Below are 22,637 nucleotides of genomic sequence, written 5' to 3' on the forward strand. Positions count from 1 at the left end.
TAAAAGACACAGCGGGAGACTCTGAGCTGCACAGGAGATCAGCGTGCTGAGAGGAGCGTGGTCCAGCACAGAGGAGGGACCTCAGTGTGGTGCTGAAGAGCTCAGATGGCTCATTGTGCAGTGGACTCAGACGACCGTTGAATGAGCAGAAGTAAGCAGACTAAAAGAAGAGATGAAGAAGAAGAGAGTAGAACAAGAACAAACGAGGCTGTGCTTGTGCTTGTGCTTGCTGTGTGTTCTCTGCTTGTTTGCATTCATTGCTCTTCTTCGAAGCTTTCTGCCTGAGGTGGTGCAAGGAGCTGGTGCGCTTGCTCCCTTCTGCTTGATGTCTTTCTGTGTGATTGAGGCTGTGCTGTAAGTTCTATCTGTTAGCCTCAATCTTGAGTTTTCTTCTATAATCTCTGTACTTAACAAATATCTTTGAGATTGGCTGTGGAGAGGTCAATCCACCGAGAAGGAGACTTCATCTAGCCGGATTCATCCGGGATTTGATCTACCGAAGATCAAGGGATCGTCCACCTTACGGACACGCCGAGGAGTAGGGGCAAGTTATCCCCAAACCTCGTATATCTTAGTGTTTGCATTGATTTCATTTTGTTAGCTATTTTCCGCTGCGCACTAAGCTTTTGTAGGAGAAAATCGAGTTTCAAAGGGAGGCTATTCACTCCCCTTCTCTCTAGCCATCTCCCGATCTTCAACATTGAAGTCCTGGTAGGTCAAGGTTGATCGGATGCTAAATAATAATGAAATCCTAGTAGGTTAAGGTCAACTAGATACTAGGCAACGAGGAAGTCTCGGCAGGTCAAAATTGATCGAATATCAGGTAACGATGAAGTCTTGACAGATCAAGGTTGACTATATGCTAAGCAACGAGATGTCTTGATGTAACGATCCGGCCCGTCCGCCCGTGGGAATTCTACTTATCACAACCCCTATTTTCTGTAGGTCATGGGCCGTCGACCATCGACCGTGTCGTTACCTAATAGGACTTTCCACCCCTGCCCAGTGGATTTTTGCCTTACCTGCAGGTCTAGAGTTCGAATCTGAGGAAGACAAAAATCCACTGGGCAGGGGTGGAAAGTCCTAGTAAGTAACGACACGGTCGATGGTCAACGACCCATGACCCACAGAAAAATAGAGGTCGGGATAAATAGAATTCCCACGAGCGGACGAGCCGGGTCATTACACTTGACAGGTCAAGGATGACCGGATGTCATGTACAAGAAGTTGGAAACGGCATAGCAAACTTCTGAAAATCATAACTTTTGACTTGGATATCAGAACGAGGCGATCTTTGGTGCGAAACGAAGCTCATTCATAGATGTATTTTTGTTCTTAAATAGATTCGACTAATTATGTGTATCAGTTGACTAATTTTGATCGAAACCGAACAGAAGCAAATCGATTCAACTAATCAGAGTAATCAATCGACTGATCAAGGTAATTAGTCGATTGATGTTGTATTAGAAGTGTATAGAAATGAATCAATTCAACTGATTTGTAAATTAGTGGACTGATATTTAAAAATTAATAAAATCAGACAGATTTTGGAAGGTTCAGAAGTCATTATTTGGTTGCTGACCAAATCAGTCGACTAGTTGAGTATATCAGTCGACAAATAGGCGAAAATCAACCCTAACATCAATTGTATAAGTAAAATTTTATTTGAAAGAGAAGATGTCTATTCTTGGGGGTTTAAGGACAAAGTGCTACTGCATTTCTATACCAATAAGAGGCTATTCCAAGAAATAAGAAATCATCCAAAGTAAAATCTCATTTGTAAAAGTATTTTTGCCTTAATTTGTATTTGTATTCCTATTTCTTGTTGTATTGTTGTGTTCTTGTAAGAAAAAACTTGTGAGAGACTTCTCTGCCTCCGAAAAGTATCCGTAAAGGAGGAGTTCATAGTGGAGGTAGATAGCTCAGAGTGGACCCTTAGATTAGTCACCTCAAGGAGGCAGATACCAAGTAAAATCCAGGAGTTGTGTATGTGGAGTCACGTTTGAATCAAAGTTTCCGTTGCGCATTCAAACGACAAGCATGAGATCAAGACGAGAAGTGATCAAAGCTATTCACCCCCTCTAGCTCGTACGGATTACAAGTTCCGACCAAGGAAGTCTCGCACTGTGATCATAGCACACGAGACGAGATACTTGAAGATCTACAGAGACAAATCATAGAGTTATTCTAGTGTCTAAAGGCGTAAGATCTTGAAGATTGTGAGGTACATAGTCAAGATCATGATAGGCAGGTTCCAGATGAGGAGGCTTCACACTATGATCGTAGTGTTCGAAATTTTAAAGGTCGTAAGTTCTTTTCTTTTTACTTAGATATAATTTTTCTTGAGAAAGATATGGATGACAAGATTGAAATAGTCAGTGATCCAATTTATGATGAAGACGAGATCAAGTCAATTAACAAGCAAGTGTATAACGAGGTATTTTATAGTAATGATTGTGAGATTCTAGATGACAATTTATCTAAGGATGCAGTTGATGTTCCATCAGAAGTATAAGAATCACCATGAAATTTGACTGAGTTAATATCAGAGGATCTTTCTCCCATTCCACCACTTACGTGACAACTTTTGATTCATCAGCATTTAAAGAATTTTTATTACCAACTGACATCAGAGGAGATAGCGATTATCTCGAGGGCAATATTGAATCCATTGGTTCAACTATGAATGCCGGAAATAATCTTCTAAAAGCTGTTAATTCAGAAGAATAACAAGTGATAGGAAAATAAACGGCATTACTAAAAATATTATTAAACCAAAACTTCTTGTCCCTAAACATCAACTCATAAAATATTTATATAGATCCAAACTCTAAGAAAGATTTCTAATAAAAAAAGAAAATTTCTTAACAAACTAAAAAAGAAAGATTCCTAAATAAAAGAAAAATTTTTTAATAATCTCGAAAAGAAAGATTCCTAATAAAAAAAATTTCTTAACGGACTCAAAATATAAAAATCTTAAATGGACTTCAAATATAAAATTCTAAGAAAAATTCTTAACAGACTGAATCTTAAAAATCCTAAACAGATTTAAAAATCCTAAAATAAAAAAATAGAACTTTTTAAAACTATTCTAAATACCAAAAGCTCTAAAAATTATTTAAAATAAAAATTATCAAAATTAATAATAAAAATCTTTAAATCCTCCTACATCAGTTGCCCCAGGTTGAAAGAAACTCGTCCTTGAGTTTAGAGTAGTGCCAGGTGGTCATCCAGGAAGAAGTTCATCTGGCACCAAATCAATAAAATTTATTAGTAGTTGTTGGACTTTAAGAATCCTTGTCAATCCGCTGATGAGTATGACATCAAAAGGTCACGGATTGATCATCTTTCTTATCGGTAGTCTCAATCGTCTTTTTTCAAGGCCCATCAAAAGGAGGTTGGTAGCCTCAAGTTCTTCTTGTCACAGCTCAGAGGGGAATATAATTGTATCAGAAGATATGAACTAATCGTGGAAATCCTAAAAATCCTAAATGAACTTCAAATATAAAATCCTAAGAAAAATTTTTAATAGACTCAATCCTAAAAATCCTAAACGGATTTTAAAAAATTCTAAAATAAAAAAATAAAACTTTTTGAAAACTACTCTAAATATCAAAAACTCTAAAAATTACTAAAAATAAAAATTATCAAAGTTAATAATAAAAATCTTTGGATGCTCGTATATCAATTAGCGAGGAAAATTAATTTCGATGTTAATTAGCGATGAAAATTTATTTTGATTGTTAAATTAAGAACAAAAATTTATTTCGTCACTAATTTAGAAATCGAAGTTTATTGCGATCACTAATTTAACGATAAAAATTAATTCCATCATAAATATAGTGATCAAATATTTATTTCGCTAACTAATTAGAGACAGAAATTAATTCTGTTACTAATTTAGCGATCGAATATTTATTTTGGATAATAATTTAGCAACGAAAATTAATTCCGTCATTAAGTTAAGATGAAAGTTTATTGCGGATGCTAACTTAGCGGTAAAAATTAATTTAAATTGCTAATTTAATCGAAAAAATATTTTCTCCATTAATTAACGATTGAATTAGTGATGAAATATTTATTCCATTGCTCAACAACAACCAAATTAGCAATAAAATATTTTGTCATTAATTTAACGGTGAAATATTTATTCTATTGCTAATTTAATGACAAAATAAATATTTCATCTCTAATTCAATTGCTAATGATCAATTTTCTTGTAGTGTATTAACTATGCTATTATCATATATAACAATTTAGATTTTCTTTGTTTGACATTTTCATTTGGTGCTCTCTTTTAATATTTTTATTCACATTAGTATAAGTTTTTAGTATTGGCTGCGACCAAAATGTATACAAACAATTTATAAACATCAATAGGAATCTTCACTCATATATAAATGGATATAATATCAATACTATGTGCTAACAACACTTGTATGGCTTAGAAACCACCGTAAGGTCGTCGTTCTAGATATATAGGTAGTTGTGATGGACACAAAATTATTTTAGTGAAAAATGAAAAACGAAGCGCAATACATAATGTAAAGTGAGTTTATTGCAAATTAAAAACCATCATTATGTTATATGAACAATAATGATCTCTGTGCCAAAACTTTTAATATTTCTACTAGAAATCCAAGGGTTTTAATGAAGCAGCTAGATCGCCAAATTCGGACATTTCCAGAAATTAAAGATCTCTTTTTTCCTCTTTCAGATGAGGAGAGGAACGTAGTAGATTTGTTTCCGCTAGCTTTTTCCAAATGTGGAAATAGATTTAGGAGAAAAGAACTGAGTGGATTCGAAGAGGATGATTACAGAAAGCATAATATATGGAAAGTCTATCACAGGATTCGATCCTTCTTGCTTGCCATCAAGTAATCTCTCACGTCCTTCAGTTCCGCACGCATCACCTCTACCCTTCGCTCCGTCTCCATCAGCGCGTCGGCCAAGTGCTCCCCGCGCTGCTTGGCGTACCACATCTCCTCCTTCAGCTTCTTCCACTCGTCCCTCTCCTTCACCAGGTTCCTCTCAAGCTCCCGCTGGCGTATGACGTCGATCGCCGTCCAATGGCCAGAACCTCCTCCTTCAGACGAGCTGCCCTGGTGGAAGCACCACTCCTCGGCCCCGTTCCCATTCACCGAGTATTGACGTGAAGCATGTTGCTGGAAGTTGAGCATCACGTGGCGACTCATCTGATGGCCCAAGGAATGGTGAACGCCTGGTTGTGAGTAGGAAGAGGAGGGGAGAGAGAGAGAGAGAGAGAGAGGGAGGATTGTGGATGGCACACGCCCGATCGTGGAATATTTATGTCGAGTTGTGGCATCCAGCAAAAACATTAAGAACAAAGTAAAAAATACTTTGAGGTCAATGGTCAGATCTCACGTCCCGAGAGATGTCACGTCCCGAGAGATGACTATTAGAAAAATTTTAATAGTATCTTCTTCGTAACAATTCAACTTTCTCTGATACATTTCAACATAAAGGCCCACACGACTTCTCTACAATACAACATGTGTATATAACTACTAAACTACATAATAAAGGCTCACACGGTCATATCTACATACTTGACACATGCATGTAAAAATATCAACCACAACAACAAGCCGATTTACATAGACCTACCAACAAGGTATGATTACCAACACATGACAACTACATAACAACGAAAATCTCATATCACATCGATAGTGCTCACAACAAAATCAACAATAAACTCCACAAGTCTAGTTTCGATAAAAGAAATGGCGCAAGCGGAATCATAACATTGTTAAAATCCAGGTATCAGAACACAATCCAGAATGACACAAACAAATACCAACTGAAAACCACACAAAGAAACCAGCGACTCCTACTGTGAGACAATGGGGGCAATCCGACAGAACTTTAAGCTTCAAGACAATATCCTTATCTGCTATCTGAGGAGATAGAAAAATCCAAGGGTCTGGGTGGTGAGTATAAAATATTCAGTAGGTACTAGAATTGAAGTGCACAACAAAAAATATAAACATGGATATCAAAGGTATATAGTCTTAATATGATACTGAATGAACAAGGTCAACATAATACGTACAACTAACAGGTATCATACAATACGAGAATAATATATGTCATGTCACATAAATGCAATAATCATATAACAACAAGGGCAACAACCACAATCATATAACAACATGAGCAACAACCATAAATGCAGTAAACAACTATCAACAAATGCATGTACATATGTTATGCATAGTCACTGTCTGTACTCGCCACCCCCAGTCACCCACCCAGTGTTGTGAACTGGGATGCACGATCGTACAACTGCACATACTCTAACAACAGACCACTACACGTGAGTGGGGAGTGGGAAAAATATCACTATCTGCACTCAACATCCCCAGACACTCACACTGTCCAGTGTACTGGGGTGCACGATAGAAATCATTTGCTCTAACAACATCTTAGCTACATGCGAGGGGGAGGGGTAGTATTCCAGGAGAGCTATCTAGCTAGTCCTGCTAGCACCCACACAGACAGTGCTATAATGCTCTCACCCACACAGGTAATGAGTGTTAGATTTGAGAGGTGCCCTTACGGTTATACTATTTATTGGATAAATAGTAATTCACTATTTGAGTGCACATTCCATATGTATTTGATTAGATCTTAAACTCGAATACTGAATAATTGCAATACAATTCATAGTATGAGAGAATTTGTGATTAGATCATAACTCGTGAGCATCTCTACATGTACAATTATGAATGTATTGAAATTATCCCTAGTCGATGAATTGATGAGCACAGACGTCATCGATTCTGTCGAGATTAGCACGCTTAGACTCTTTGGTTAGCCAAGCAGCTGATCTCACTACTGGAGACATTGAATTTTGAGAGTTAAATGTAAATGTTGGTTAAAGGTAACCAGTTCATTGGAGTGACCTGTCTTGAGACTTCTTATGGTTCGATATATATGTCAATGAAGATCTCAGTGCAGCTTAAGTGCGAGTTTCCTTTGACTTGCGGTATTCAAGTCACCTTGGTCATGAAGGCTTATACTTTGACATCTTAAGCAAGCATCTCCGAAGAGGTGTGAACCCGAGATGATTGAGTGTAAGTCGAAGTGCCTGAAGGTGTTTGAATAGCCCACAGAGGATTCACCGTTCCTTGAAAAAGGAGATGTTCCTTGCGGTCTCTTATCAGAATTGTTACTAAAAGTCTTTGGCCAAAGCATTATATGTTAAGAGTACGGTACTCGAACACATGTACAAGTAACTTGAATCCACAGGACAAAAAACTAGCTTGAGCTAGGTATGACGTAGTTAGCCTAGTGGGGACCGACACATAGACCATGTCCTGAATCAAGCGGGTATAAGACGGTGAAAGGAACGAGGCACGATTCAGTGTAGCTGTTGAAAAGTTTAGAAGATGTTCTGGAATCAATCGTTATTTTTTTAATCAATTGGGTATCATGATGTACTACTAGGTGTCACTCATGATCGTTGCGTAATTAATAATTAATTACGGACGACCAACATAGTCGGGAACTTATTGGGTCACACGCACTACAAGTTCTCCAAGGACTTAAACTGAGTTTGAGAATTGATTTCTCAGAATGAGAGAAATAAAGTCTGGTTGGACCAGAAAAAGGACAATATGATGGAATTCATCTTACGAAGATGAAACGAACAAAAGTAATTTCGTTTAAATCAAAGACCATTTGGTTACTGAACCAAATGATTCAATTTTGAACCGAATTGGACCAACTTGGTTTGGTTCACGATGGAAGAGATTTTGGTAGAATGGATGGTGTGAAAAGCTTCGCCTTGAGAAGAAGAATTGAACAAAATTGATTTGGGTCAAATCGGAGATCGTTTAGTTGTTGAACCAAGCGGACCAAGTTTGAATCCGATTTGCTACAGTGTGGTTCGGTTCACTAAAGTAACCTGTTTTAGGGTTTTCAACCGTCTGGTTCTCTCCTTCTTTTCTTCTCCAGGTTCATCACTGTGCTCCTTCCTCTCCGCTGCGACATAGCAGGAATCGCGATCCTTTAAAGGATCGCGATGAGGAACCCTAAAAAAAATAGGACTCCTCGCCGCACCCCTCTCGTGTGTTGTTCGTCGGCAGCTAGAGAAGCAAGAAACCCTAGCCGCCGCTGATTCTTTGCTTCTCCCGAGCGATGTCCAAGTGGATCGGAGCCATAGCTGCAGGGTTTTTCGTCATCCCGAGTGGCCGCCACCTTCGCGGAGGAGATCGCCGACAACGAGGGTGCCTTACTCTGTTTTGCCGGCTTTTCTATGCCATGTTGCCGACTAGAAAAACCAGAGCACGTCGGTGCTCTACTTTGTGCTGATGGCGTCGTTGCTGTAGCGCACGTTTTGATTGTTGTCGCCGCCCATCGAAACTGGATGCCGCTGCCCTATCTTCCTCCCAGAGAAGAAGAAGCAGTAGACTTCTGAGTTGCCACCGGAATTGTGGCCAGAGTCTTCGCCGGAGCACAAGAGGTTGTAGGAGCAAAAGGGGCTGGAGCTATCGCGTGCTTCTTCGCCGGTACGCTGGCTCATCTGTGCTGCCCCGCTGTCGGAGAAGAAAGGACTGATTTCTATTTTTCTTTCAGAGTTTATATCCGTTACCGAAGCTACTATGGCTACCGGCCGGACCTCGTTGTCCTGCTGTTGATACACTCATGTAGAGTTATCATTGGCCTACGATGAATTGTTCGTCGAGGACAGGTAATGCCGGAAAGGAAACATGGATGATAGCTTTGACGAAGAGTTGTTCACTCATGGCCAATCAAACTCCGATCGTATGACGATCGTTTGTCAATTTCACGAAAGCTTATGAAGCTTTCTGAAATTATTCCATCATCGTGATCGGAAAGGGTTTCCGGTCGTTTGTCCTAAATCGGCGGTCAAAGGTTGACCACCGAAGAAAACTACATTGGAATTATAATTTTTGATGATAGTTAGAAAGTCCCGGAACGATCGCGACAAATATTATTGCATCGTTCTCAAAATAAGACTTCTCTCTATTCGATCATCATCGATCATCGGCTAATACCGAAGATGATGATGCGACTCATGGCTTTCGAAGCCGTCTAGACGAGAGTTTGGTGTGGATCACCAGTAGAGGCGGGACTCCTACGAGGACCGCTCGGTTGATGTCAACACGGCTCAACGTCGTCATTCGCTAGGTACACGTTTAGAATAATTTATTATTCTGTAAATTTTAATTTTCTATCATGCCTTGTATGTTGTTAATTCCTGTTTATGTATGCGTGTGTTGTGATAATAATTAGTTTAATTATCTGTATATTTTCACTGTGCATGTTTACGAAATATGTAAGCACGGGCATTGCACCGGGACAATCCCAATAGTGGTATTAGAGCGAGGTTGTGCAAGGCCTACGCGTAAAATGGTTTACGTGTAGTAGTTTAACAAAGTCGTAAATTTAATTTAGAAAATTTTGATATTTTAATTGAGAATTTTTAATTATAGAAATTTCTTAATTTATTAGGCAATTTCATATTAGGAAATTTATTTCCTAATTAATTAATTTTTTAATTAAAATTTTATTTCCTAAAATAGAAGAATTTTATAATTTAATTCATAATTTCTAATTATAAAAATTTTTAAATTTGTTAAAAAATTTGGTATTAAGAAATTTATTTTTAATTAATTAAATTTTCTTAATTAAGAATTTTAATTCCTAAAAAAATATTAAGATTTATAGATATTATACGATTTAGGATTTATAAGTTCTCTCAATTTTTTCAAAGGAGTTGTTTGATGAGCTCAGTTTACAGATTATCATTGCCCTTTGTGATAGTGTTATTTTTTCTCACCAAAAATCAGATGTAACATTTTGTGCATGATATCATTGTTCATGGTGTTATTATTATGAATAAGGTTAGTACCCATGATAATTCTGTTAATATCATGACTAAGTTAATTGTTACAATTTGTAACCTGAATTGTATTAGGTCTTGCCTGAATTTCATCAATTTTTACAAGTGAAAAATTCTCTTTCGCTAGTGATTTTCACCGGTTCAAAATTTTCAAATATACATTTCTTGACCTGTGTTAGTTGTCTATTTTTGATATTTTTATATTACTAGTAATAATTAAAAAGTCCTCAGCGTGTGGTGAGCACGCAAGAGGGCTTGGAAAATTGAGCAGGGACAGGCAGTCCAATAATTTTATATCCACGCTGACGAAGGGGGATACAGTCTAATCTAACCATGTTGTTTATTCATGTAGGTACTGTCAGTTCATCCGTGGCTTCTTTTACCAAGGAACCTCCTATATTTATTATGCATGGTTTGGTAACGACTTCAATAAAGTAGATCACACCGAGCACGGAATATATATGTATAGTTGTGAAGGACTGAAGGTGCACCTAATACATTGTCTGTAAGCTGCCAATTAGGAATACTGAGACAAACATAATCCATCGTTAAAGTTTAGGGTTTAGGATTTAGGGTTTACGACGCAGCAGACTTGCAGAAGAGGGCAAGGGTTCGAATCCTGGCGAAGCCAGGCAATACCCTCCTGCGTCGTGACCAACTGCACTTTCTCGATTTACCTCCTCACAGATGGTCGTGAGGCCGACCATGTGGGGCCGCTAAGGTGACGGATCCACCTTTTTGCAGAAAAAGAAGGTGCACCTAATACATTGTCTGTAAGCTGCCAATTAGGAATACTGAGACAAACATAATCCATCATTAGCAAGAATAATGTCATCTAGCCCACAGATTAATGCAGCCGGATTGGAGAAAGTCCAATCATTTTCTGAAACAAGGTACGTATATGAGTAAATTAATGCATAACAGCTAGGGACTATAATTTGTCCAGCATGCAAGTTATTCGTGATCATTTTATTTAAAAATTGGAGAGAACGTGAGCAATGAGATCATATGTATTTTAGTCATTTAGCCATGTGCCAAAGTCAATTATGTAGACATTGGGAATATTCTTTATTTATGTCCACCAAAGATAATTTTGACCTGAATAGAGGTCTTAATGACATGCTGAGAGGTGTAGGAGTTGCCGAGAGCAGTCATTTTGGCATACTGACATTAAGCTTTGTAGATGTTGAGTTGAGACAATTGAAGGTCAAGGTGTGTTCATGAATAGAGTAGGGATCAGAGGCATTTTGTAGTGTCAAAATGCTTGTGGGTATTGGATAAATTTGATGCATTTAGGGTGTAAAAGATATAATTTTAGATTTTATTTTATTTTATTTTTGTCTTTAGGCAATATCATTAGAAATCTAATAATATGTTAGTTAGGTAAGGGTAGACTATTTATGGCAACCGAGGTACTTCTAGTCCCAAGTCATAGTTTACTAACTTAGTCCAATCTCTAAATTTTATGTAGGCTAATAGAGAGTAAGTGGATCGAAGGAGGGATCACTAATCAAAAGGTAATTCAATTGACTAAAGCATGTTTGTAGATAGAGGAGCCAACTAAATGCATGGATTTAGTGAATAAAACATTTCTATTTGAAAATCAATCAATTAAAAATAGCTTCTAGTCAATTTGAAGATTTGAACAATGACAAGAATTTCAATGGACTAGCAATATAGTTCTTGATTTAAAAAAATGACATTTGCCTAATCAGTTGACTAGAGGATTATTTCAATTGACTTGATTGTAGATAGACAAATTATTATCAATGGAGGTTTTCTTTTATATGCTCGATCTTTTGAAACTTTGACCCTCATGTGATTGGGCAAAAACATTTCTAAACTCTTTTAGTCAAGTGGTAATGGTGTTCAATGATCTTTAAGGGCTTAGAAAAGGTTGAAGACATCAACACCAAGCTCTTGGTATTCTCTCTTTACTTAAGCTTTTCATTATTATTGTAGTTGAGAGGAGTGATACTTGTAAATATCTCAATACGTAGATTGTAAGAGGTTTCTGTTGGTGTTGAAAGTACCACTCTTACGTTTTGACATATGAATTGTTGAAAGTTAGAATATGCTTGTTAGATGATGTACATATTATGTGTGCAGGACTTAACAATGAAAGTCGTAATAGGTCAGTTAGATCGGATACTAAGTAGAAAAGTCTAATAGATCAGAAAGACCAAACAACAAACAAAACATCCGATAAGTTAATCTGGCACAATACTTCGTGGGTCAGCTGGACCAGACATCAAGTATAGAAAAATCTAATGAGTTGATCGAACATTGTACAAAAATAGTTCTAACAGTTTAGCTGAACCAAATGTTTGGCAGCTAAGTTGAGGTAAGTCCTTGAGTGCTCATTTCATTTTGGAAGACAGTGAGGACATGTCTCAGTTGATACTACATTAGACAATGATCTGATTAAAAAAATCAACGGAGGTTTCTAAGTCGAGATTCGATAGTTAAAACTGTTAGATAATCCATGCATATATAAACTGTTCTAATTCTATTTTGCTATTATCCTAACTTTGTTTTGCAGACAAAATAAAGTTCTTTGAAATTTAAGAGTTCAGTCGATCGAACTTAGTGGATCAGTTGACCGATCTAAGCAGATAGGTGCAGATCCAACCTAGATTCATTAAAAGAGGAAATATTAATTATTAGTCGATCGATAAGGCAATCAGTCAATAGAACCCATATGAAAAGTGTGATAAGATAAGACAAGATCTGTTTAGTAAGGAAAAATCAATGATCAATCAATCGATAAGGCTACTTGTTGATCAAACAACTATGAAAAGTACAGATCAGATGAGCTCAAATTGGACAATAAAGGGAAGGCAAGGTCCAATCACTTGATAAGAGATTTACTCGACCGAAAGGATAGATCAACCAAATGATTAGATAAAGGATATAAAAGAAGCCTCGGGATTTGAGGCTCTGAATCAATTCTAAACGACCAATCTTTCTCTCCTGCTACCTTGTCTATGCAAGATCTTCTACTACTACGCTGTGATGTCTCCGACAACCTCAGCCTACACACTAATCATGCATGTAACTTCTATTAATCAGCCTACACACTAACTCAAATTCAACTCATGCATGATAACTTCCATGCATGTAACTTCCTTTTCTTTATTACATGATTAATCCACATTAATCATGCATGATGAATCAAAATCTAACTTGGTTTAATTTGAGTCTAACTCAAATTCAACCAACTTGAGTCTAACTCAAGTGTAGGCCATCTAATGAGCTTAATTGTTCCTTTAGTTAAACTAAAATAAACTTATCTCCAAATAGAGTGTTATTTGTGTGTGACCCAATAGGTTCTTGTAACGTTAATTAGCAATGTCTCTAAAACTCATTTTAAAAACATAAGCAATGAGCGACATCTAGTAATGCATCATTGCTACCCAAGTGATAAGAATGTCGAGATCCGATATAACCTTTGTGACTATGATAATGTATGACCATATCCTTCTATCATCGATATCTAGATTGATCAATGAGGCATATACCGTATCATCCTCTTATCAATCTTTGTGTTTCTTGATCCCCAAGTAGACTCACTTAGCAAATGAGCTCAATATCTCATATTGACTCATTTAAGCATGGTCATGCATTTCGTGGTCCTACTCTATCAAGAGGCCGCAAGATATCACTCCCATTATATAGGAGGGATAAATCCCATTTACATCACTCACATTCCCCCGCATAATTTGTTATATACCCAGTGATCACCTTTATAGTCCACCCTGTTACGGATGACGTTTGATGAACCAAAGTACATAATGTTAGTGCAGAAAGCACTAGTAGATCAAACCAGAGTTTTGATTATGGAACTAGAATCAAGTTAAGTATGTGGTTTGGCTAACCAAGTTAAACTGAGCTTACGGGAGATAGGTTAAGTCTTAGTGCTGCTAGGCATGAAGTCTTGGCAGAGTCAAAGTGCACCAGGTGAAGTCTGAGCTGGTCAGGAGGACACGCCGCAGCAGAAGTCTGGGCTTGGTCAGGAGGACCAAGTTGCAGCAAAAGTCTGGGCTTGGTCAGGAGGACCAAGTTGCAGCGGAAGACTGGGTTGATTAGGAGGATCAGTTGCAGCACAAATCCTGGGGGGCAAAGATAGAGCCGAGCACAAGTCCAACGAGTCAGGAAAACCCTGTTGGCAATCAGGTAAATTCTCTCGAGGGGAGTGGGTGAGGATGCGTTCCCGAGAGGAACATTAGGCATCGGTCTAACCCAGAATCTCACCGGAGATCCGAATTTAAGACTCGTAGTTGGTTCGGTGAACCAACTTAATCCTTTGCATATTATTTTAGCTAACATCTTTTGCAGGGAAGAAAAGTCACTCGAATGTGAACTCTGGATGAAAAATTAGATTTTCGGGTCTGGAGTCGACTCCAGCCGAGTCAGCTGGAATCCAAAAGTCAGTGCGTCAACTTTCTGCCAACTCAGCCTGGAGTCGACTCAGGTAAGGTTTTGAATCGACTCAGGGTCAAAAGTTATCGCCGCTGACGCCACTGTGACTGGAGTCGACCCAAAAGTCAATCGGAGTCGACTCAGGAAGGATAACGGACGAAGACGATAACACTACTAGAAAAATGTTAATAGACAACGCGAAAAACGCGTTGTCTTTGTGGGGTAAAAAGCGTTGTAAGAGGCCCTGTTGTAAAAGGGGTCCCTCAACGACAACGCTTTTTAAGCGTTGTCTTTGTTAACATCGACAACACCTTCGCAACGCAGAAAAAGCGTTGTAAATATTACAACGTTTTTTGCGACGCTTTAAAAACGTTGTTTTTAATAGGTATGACAACACATTTTGCAACGGTTAAAAAGCGTTGTAATTGTTTTACAAATTGCTTGGGTTTTTGCAACGTTTTTAAAAGCGTTGTCTTTTGATTTTTTTAGCAGTAAATAAGAATTAATATATTTTGTAAATACAAAACTATTGGCTACAAAATTTACTCAATCAGAGGTACAAAACATACAACTTATATTCACACAAAAACCATTCTTACAGCAGGTTCATAACATACAGCAGGTCGATAACATACAACTTATACAAGTTCATAACACAAATTCAATTTACAACTTCCAACATATAAGCTCCATAACAGTCAGCAGGTCCATAACAAAGGTTTCAAGGCAACAGCAGCAGAAATATCATCACAACAGCAGTAGAAATATCATCACAACAGAATATCCTCCAACAGCAACAGAATATCATCACAACATTAGCAGAAATATTGGCACAACAGCAGCAGATTTAGCAGCAAGTGCATCACCAAGTATGGACACAACATTAGCATCACCAAGTATCAGCAGCAGAAATATGGGCACAACAGCAGCAGATTTATACACAATGAACAACGGATATCAGCATTCCATACCTACTCATAAACAGCATCAGCAGAATTAATCACAAACAGCAGAATTAATCACAAACAGCAATCAACGGATATCAGCATTCCATACACAACAACAGCAGCAGAATTAATCACAAACAAATATATTTATTACAAATAAATGCAATTATGGAGATCATCATGCCATACCTACTCATAAATATGATCTTGTATACAGTCTGCCACCTCGGAACGCACCTCATCAATTTCTGCCCGAGTGTACTCAGCTGCCTTAAACTATGAACACACATATAGATTAAGTTAATTCGAAAAACAATCAACACTGACTTTGCAAAATGATAAATGGTTTATATGAAGTGATTTGAACAAGTACTATTGATCGTAGTCCATCTCTTTCAATAGTTTCAATTTCTGCAATAATCTGTCTCATAAATCTCATGACATAATAACCACACTGTTTCCCATCTGGTTGCCGTGGAGCCTGTGGTAATTGGACTCCAATATCAGGTAAAAGACAAATACACACATCAAGACCATATCAAACATAATTACACATACCTGTAGTAGTTCCCACACTGGTTTTTTCCGACCTTTTCTTCCCTTGTTTGAATTAAACAGTCTCAAGGCCCTACATGTTAATAAAATATGATATATTAGTGTTTTAACATGTGAATGAAATGCCCAATCAAATTACCCAGTTTGTCCTCACATTTCCACTATATATTTCCAATCGTCATAGCGCATTCTATGACTTAGAGAATCCAGCACATAAACAAGCTCCGTGTAGGGTTGAATGACAATGAGAATCCAATGAAAACTGCACATAAACAAATAATTAGCTCATCATTTAAATAAGTTATCAACAGGGATAAATAAGTTAGCAACTCACCCGACATTACATGGGACCAAAACTAGTTGATCTACTGATGCAGAACTCAACCTATCTGATAACACAGTAGCCCTTTGGTTTAACTGTTCAAGTTTTCCTTTGTTGTCACGTGGAGTTGTCATTATAAATGGGATGCTGTGTGGATTCATGAATCTGAATTTCCCTTTGATGGTATCTGTCATCATGTTTTTATAAAGATGCCTACCATGACAAATATAATACAATTAACATCAATCAGCATACATATACTAAGAAGAAGTTGCTGATATAAAATCACTTACCATATGTAGGCAACTATACAATTGGCTGAAATTTCATCTAACTGATACATGGGAACAATGTCCTCAAGGTGCAAAATAAGTTCAAAATCATGACCAAACACATCATGTTCTAAAACTACTAATATAAATTTGCCGTCCTGTAAGGCACGCATACTATAACAATACAACATACGTAATGATCTAGGGACACTTGCTGACAAAGTCTTTTTCCTTTTTTGTTGGTGCCCAATCTTCCTTCGAGGCTTCTAATAATTGAAGATGTTAACAAGTTAGATAGGTTGAATAATAAAATATGTTTGATACATTCAAATATGGACTATAAGATCACACATACCTCATCTTTCATCACTATCAAGTCTTGTGGCCAAGCCACATGTGTTCCTATAGCATCACCAATTACTTCACACTCACCTGAAATTTTAAATGGCAATGGTGCTGATTTGTCCACTGCTTCATCAATTGCTACTCCCATGCAATTCTTTGGTAAAGGAGCGCCATTAAGCAAGGTATCAGGACCATTGACACAAATAATTGTACCAAATGCAACGATATCTTTGCTACAGTCCAATTTCAAAGCTACTGGTTTTCCCTAAAAAACAAATAGTAATGTCAATAAACTGTTCTGCTTGTATAATATTAAGTAATACCTGTAAAATAGCAGCTGCTTCCACAATCTCCATGTCATCATCAATTTTCATATCTTCAATCTGCATGGGTTGCAACTTGACTGAGCAGCTGCCTTTGTCGTCAATGTCAGCGTTGGTTACACCACTTTTATATACCATTGCTTCAAGTTTTTGTATTCGGGCATCCTGCTCAGAAATTTTCTGTTTTGCCTCTAACAGATCCTTTTTATGTTCGTTGATCAGCTCTTGGGTAACATCTTTACCCCTGCATTGTCTACCAATTTGGAAATAAACTGATGGTGTGATGTGACCTCCAATTGCCCTCACACGGCCAGCATTTTCTTTAACATCCAGTGCTTTTGTCAGTATATCATCCTTATTGCTGTCAAGTTTCAGCTTGCCTTCCTTCTTTTGTTTAATGTAATCATCCTGTCGTGCACATTCAATATTGTCAATTACGCACTTAAAAATATATGTAGTACTATTGTTCTTACAATTTTTTGGACTGTTTTTGAGAGTTCGTCTCCTTCGAAGTCGCCTTTTTTGTTGATTCTGCCTTTCTTCCACATGATAGCTCTGTTAATGTCAGCATCATCACATAGTTCAGTAGCCTGCAAAGAGAAAAATCCAGCAACACGTCATATTTTAGGTGACATAAGTTAAGAGTTAGCATGGACATATACTTACTATTTCCTCAGCTAAGCGTGCATATCCTTTACGTGAAAGTCGATGAGGATATCTGTTTTGTTTCCTTCTCTCTTGTTGTTGGGTACTTAGTTTCTAGTTATTTCAAACACGGGACAAAGTAAAGTAATCCAAATTGAAGTATGTGACAGAAACTATAATGAATCTTACAATGTAGTAAAAAATAGTAAGTTATTTCTATCTATTGCAGATAAAACAGTAGCATCTTACAATGAAGTCTTCAGACATGCGACTGATAACAAAAGAGACCCAGTCTTCTTTTTTAATACCATAGCCATTGGGTGGATCATTCAACTCCACAGGTCTATCAAGCTTGCTTAGGATGAACGTCTGAGTGAGATGGGCTTTGTATTGACGCCATTTATTGTTTGCTGATTTCAAACAGCCCTTCTTCCAACTTATGTCAACATTGTATATCAACTGAACCTCACAATAGTGAAAATACATTAACAAATTGAAGATATAATTGTTATGTTATAATAAGAATATGATAACCGTAATTGGTAAAATATGCTAAAATACTTACATTTACTGAGTCCCATATCAATTCTTTAACATCCTGTGGAACCTGCTTCCAAGATTTGTAACTAATCTTTACCTTTTCTCGAACAAGGACTCCAATATAACTTTGCATCTGAACAGCAGTATCTCCAATTGGCTGTCCCAGTCCATTGAATTCAACCTTTTTCCTAATTCCTTGAACTCTTAGTCTAGCAAGCTTATCTAAGTGTGTACGTCCTCTAGATGTTCTGGTCATTGAAGTATCTGCAGAATTCATAGTTGTATTACCATCACAACTCTCCCCAGTGCCAGCAGTGGCAGCAGATTCCACAATTTTTTCTTTTCCTTTTTTCATATTAGCAATCTGTCCTCTTGTTGTTGGATAAGATGCCATAGATAAGTCAACATAAAAGTTAGGTAACAGCTGCTACAATACAAAAAATAAAAGAGAAATTCTATAAGGAAATATAAAGTCACATCAATATGTTATAAGGAGAGTTAAAATATCAAATTGTCAACGAAAATCATATAAAGATTCCACAATCTGTCCTCTGTAAGTCAACATAAAAGTTAGGTAACAGCTGCTACAATACAAAAAATAAAAGAGAAATTCTATAAGGAAATATAAAGTCACATCAATATGTTATAAGGAGAGTTAAAATATCAATATTGTCAACGAAAATCATATTGAAATGGTGAATAAAAAACAATAGGAATTGTCTACAATCACATCTTCAAAATCACAATTTCACAAGTTAATTATTTTCAACCCAAGTTCCATCACAGTCTTCACGAATGCATGGTGGTTCATTATCATCTCCTCCGTCAATATCCATTGATGGTAACCCTCTGCTAAAACATTGATAGTGGATTTCAGTGTCTTCCAACTCTTCACCCTCTATGTATTCAAAGTACTCCCTGTTTGGAGTTGCAAGTACAACACTCCATAAAGGATCTTCAGGATCTTCAATGTAAAATACTTGCTTTGCTTGACTGGCCAAGATGAAACTGTCAGATTTGAACCCAATCCTATTGAGGTTTACCAACGTGAAACCAAGATCATCAATTTTAATACCGTTATTATTCTCCACCCAAATACACTTAAACATTGGAATTTGAAAGGCGTGGTAATCAACTATCCATATTTCTTCTATAACTCCATAAAAAACCATATCTGACACAATAGGATTTTTATCCTTGGCACTAGCAACTTGCATTATCTTTGCGACTAAGCTGACTCCAGAATTTTGAACAACTCGTATGACATCACGCTCTTTTGTAGAATATGTAACCCCATCAATCAAATAACTAGAGTACTTTAAGACATGCTTGCTAGGTCCACGCGCAATCCACTTCAATCTTTCAGATACTTGATGGGTGGAATAGTCAACTACATGTGCAACCTACATGTTTTACACAATAACTTTTCACTAATGGGTAAATATGATAATTGAATGTATGCCAATACGTATTATTAACCAAACTTACATGATCACGCAACCATATAGCAAAAGTTCGGTTGTGCTCATCTTGTAACCACTTCTTCGACCTAGCCTTCTGAGGAAATTTTGCTTGCAAATACACCATGTGTTCCCTAATAACATAATTAGGATTAAAAAAACCAATATAAAATTATGTGTGAAAGTATTACCAAGGTGGAGAAATTACTCAATATATAGTTCAGTCTCAACATCATTTGCCAATACGTAACGATGTGCTTGATGCAACTCATCGTCACTTGTGGACTCCACTATTGCACCCGATAAAGGCTTAGTAAGTTCTATTTGTCGATGACTTGATGGAATTCCAATTGTGTGTACACCACGAAGATAGTCTGAGCAAAACTCAATAGCCTCTTCAGCGATATAACATTCGGCTATACACCCTTCAGGCCGATTGCGATTCCGCACATAACCTTTCAAAACTTTCATGTATCTTTCAAATGGATACATGTACCTATACCAAACCGGTCCACACAGTTCACCTCCCGCACAAGATGAACAGTTAAATGAATCATTATATCAAAAAATGAAGGGGGGAAATACTTTTCAAGTAAGCACAATATCGTAACTATCTCTCTTTGCATATCATCCAACTTTGAGACGTCTATCACTTTATTACATAAGACATTGAAGAAGAAACACAAGCGAGTGATAGTGTCTCTGACATGTTTGGGCAAGACACCACGGATGGCCACTGGAAGCAATTGTTGCATTAAAGTGTGGTAATCGTGTGACTTAAGGCCACCAAGTTTCAAGTCCTTCATGGACACAAGGTTTTTAACATTGGATGAGTAACATGCTGGAAGTTGTATTCCATACAAAGACGTCAAAATTTTCCTTTTCTCATCCTTGCTAAGTGTATAACAAGCTGGTGGCAAAAATGTTCTCTTCTCTCCTATTCTTGGGGCCAAATCTGTCCTCACATTCATTTCCAAAAGATCTAATCTCGCAGCTACTCCATCTTTTGTTTTTCCTGGAATGTCAAGTAACGTACCGATAAGACTTTCACATACATTCTTTTCAATGTGCATCACATCAAGAACATGTCGAACATGTAGATGTTTCCAATACTCGAGTTCAAAGAATATTGATTTTTTTTTCCAACATGATTTTACATCATCCTTAGTTGACTGAATCTTCCCACTAGTTTTCCCCCATTGACAATTAATTCTTTTCACTCTTTCAAATACTTCATTGCCAAGCAATGGTTTTGGTGCAGTGTTAAACTCTTGGCTCCCATTAAATGCCTTCCTTTGCTTTCGATAAGGATGAGTTGCTGGCAGAAACCTTCTATGGCCTGTATAAGACATTTTTCTACTATGCTTCAACCTTGTTGAATAGGTTTCATCACCACAAATAGGACATGCATGATATCCTTTAACAATACATCCTGACAGGTTCCCATAAGCAGGAAAATCATTGATCGTCCATAGTAAGACAGCTCTAAGCGAGAAAGTTTCTTTCCGATATGCATCATATGCTTCAACACCTATATCCCACAAGCATTTTAAGTCATCAATCAGAGGTGCTAAGTAAACATCAATATCATTTCCTGGTTGTTTAGGACCAGAAATCAACAATGTGAGCATCATAAATTTTCTCTTCATACACAACCATGGAGGAAGATTGTAAGTGATCATTAGAACTGGCCAACAACTATATGCAGAACTCATCAAACCATGTGGATTGATCCCATCAGCTGATATGGCCAATCTCAGATTTCTTTTCTCAGTTGCAAAATCTGGCCACTTATGATCAACTACTTTCCAAGATGGTGTATCAGCTGGATGACGTAAGTGTCCATCACAAACTCTTTTATCAGCATGCCACGTCAACTCCTTGGATAGCTCCTTATTCCGAAACATTCTTTTAAATCTTGGAATAGGAGGGAAGTACCACAAAACCTTTGCTGGAACTCCTTCCTTTATTGTATTTTTTTGGCCCAACTTCCACCTAGACATCCCACACGTAGGGCAATTGGTAAAATCCTCATACTCTTTCCGGTATAAGATACAATCATTAGGGCAAGCATGAATTTTCACATAATCCATCCCTAATGCACGTAAGCTTTTCTTTGCATCATAAAAAGATAAAGGCAATTCATTATCATCTGGAAGCATTTCTCCTAACAAACTTAGAAGGTCTGTGAAACTTGTACCACTCCAACTATATTTGGCCTTCAAGTTGAATAATTTCACAACTGCGGATAACATTGTAAATTTAGTGCAGCCATGATATAACGGTTTCTCGGCAGCTTCAAGTAGTTTAGTGAATTGCGTTGAATCCTCAGAATAACCATCATATGCAGCATGTACCATATCTATCGGCTCCTCACCAACATATTTTTGTTCATCTAGCCCTACTTGATCACTATCATTATTTGACTTCTCTGTCGTAGATCTTTCTCCATGCCAGATCCAAGTATGGTATGTCAGATCTATACCATTACAAAACATATGTGCCCTGATAGTGTCTACATTTTTCTTCTTTAGATTACCACATTTTGCACATGGACAGGGTATTGCGTCCAGATCATTTGCATTTTCCATTGCAAATTGCAAGAAAGATTCAACTCCTAACTCATATTCATGTGATAGCCTATCCTTTGACATCCATTCTTTGTCCATTCTTTTTACCACTAATCAACTGACACTGACCAAACACCTTCAAAATAAAAAAAAATGATATAATATAATTGATATTGATTTTTCTGCAAAATATTTGAAATCATACTGTAATGGTGTAAAAATATGTAATGGTGTAACCCTAATCATTTGGTCTGGAGTCGACTCCAGCCGAGTCAGCTGGAATCCGAAAGTCAGCGCGTCAACTTTCTGTCAACTCAGCCTGGAGTCGACTCAGGTAAGGT

The 22,637-nt window shown here is 37.3% G+C and overlaps 3 protein-coding genes and 1 pseudogene across 3 annotated transcripts; all 4 read right to left on the reverse strand.

The window, feature by feature from the left end:
- Nucleotides 1-15,024: 15,024 nt before the first annotated feature.
- On the reverse strand, nucleotides 15,025-18,621 carry LOC141847711 (uncharacterized). The gene is made up of 13 exons (XM_074735781.1): nucleotides 18,292-18,621; nucleotides 17,976-18,185; nucleotides 17,748-17,840; nucleotides 17,555-17,671; nucleotides 17,082-17,489; nucleotides 16,769-16,912; nucleotides 16,435-16,679; nucleotides 16,154-16,354; nucleotides 15,974-16,081; nucleotides 15,823-15,892; nucleotides 15,638-15,745; nucleotides 15,454-15,540; nucleotides 15,025-15,288 (listed from the first exon to the last, which is right to left on the reverse strand). The coding sequence occupies exons 1-12, from the start codon at nucleotides 18,619-18,621 to the stop codon at nucleotides 15,454-15,456; spliced, it is 2,121 nt and encodes a 706-aa protein (XP_074591882.1). The 3' UTR covers nucleotides 15,025-15,288.
- Nucleotides 18,622-19,021: 400 nt separating this feature from the next.
- On the reverse strand, nucleotides 19,022-19,856 carry LOC141847051 (uncharacterized). Its single transcript, XM_074735039.1, has 2 exons — nucleotides 19,755-19,856; nucleotides 19,022-19,669 (listed from the first exon to the last, which is right to left on the reverse strand). The coding sequence occupies exons 1-2, from the start codon at nucleotides 19,851-19,853 to the stop codon at nucleotides 19,022-19,024; spliced, it is 747 nt and encodes a 248-aa protein (XP_074591140.1). The 5' UTR covers nucleotides 19,854-19,856.
- A 74-nt stretch (nucleotides 19,857-19,930) lies between these two features.
- Nucleotides 19,931-20,532, reverse strand: LOC141847052 (uncharacterized; annotated as a pseudogene).
- A 188-nt stretch (nucleotides 20,533-20,720) lies between these two features.
- On the reverse strand, nucleotides 20,721-22,395 carry LOC141847053 (uncharacterized). The gene is made up of 2 exons (XM_074735040.1): nucleotides 20,884-22,395; nucleotides 20,721-20,741 (listed from the first exon to the last, which is right to left on the reverse strand). Exons 1-2 carry the CDS (start codon nucleotides 22,393-22,395, stop codon nucleotides 20,721-20,723), a joined length of 1,533 nt encoding a protein of 510 aa, XP_074591141.1.
- Nucleotides 22,396-22,637: the final 242 nt, after the last annotated feature.

This window comes from Curcuma longa, chromosome 16 (genome assembly GCF_044706935.1).
Source record: "Curcuma longa cultivar G26 ecotype Majalengka, Jawa Barat chromosome 16, ITB_CL_G26_1.1, whole genome shotgun sequence".
NCBI classification, from domain to species: Eukaryota; Viridiplantae; Streptophyta; class Magnoliopsida; order Zingiberales; family Zingiberaceae; genus Curcuma; species Curcuma longa.

Bases quoted from the DNA above. Each gene is read 5' to 3' on its own strand.
- LOC141847711 (XM_074735781.1), bottom strand. From the start codon at position 18,621: ATGAAAAAAGGAAAAGAAAAAATTGTGGAATCTGCTGCCACTGCTGGC. The intron at 16,082-16,153 runs GTGAGTTGCTAA...GTTTATGTGCAG, and splicing joins TTGGTCCCATGTAATGTCGG to TTTTCATTGGATTCTCATTG. The intron at 15,746-15,822 runs GTATGTGTAATT...CAATTACCACAG, and splicing joins CAGTGTGGGAACTACTACAG to GCTCCACGGCAACCAGATGG.
- LOC141847053 (XM_074735040.1), bottom strand. From the start codon at position 22,395: ATGGACAAAGAATGGATGTCAAAGGATAGGCTATCACATGAATATGAG. The intron at 20,742-20,883 runs GTAAAATCATGT...TTGACATTCCAG, and splicing joins TTCAGTCAACTAAGGATGAT to GAAAAACAAAAGATGGAGTA.
- LOC141847051 (XM_074735039.1), bottom strand. From the start codon at position 19,853: ATGGTGTATTTGCAAGCAAAATTTCCTCAGAAGGCTAGGTCGAAGAAG. The intron at 19,670-19,754 runs GTAAGTTTGGTT...TAAAACATGTAG, and splicing joins CTATATGGTTGCGTGATCAT to GTTGCACATGTAGTTGACTA.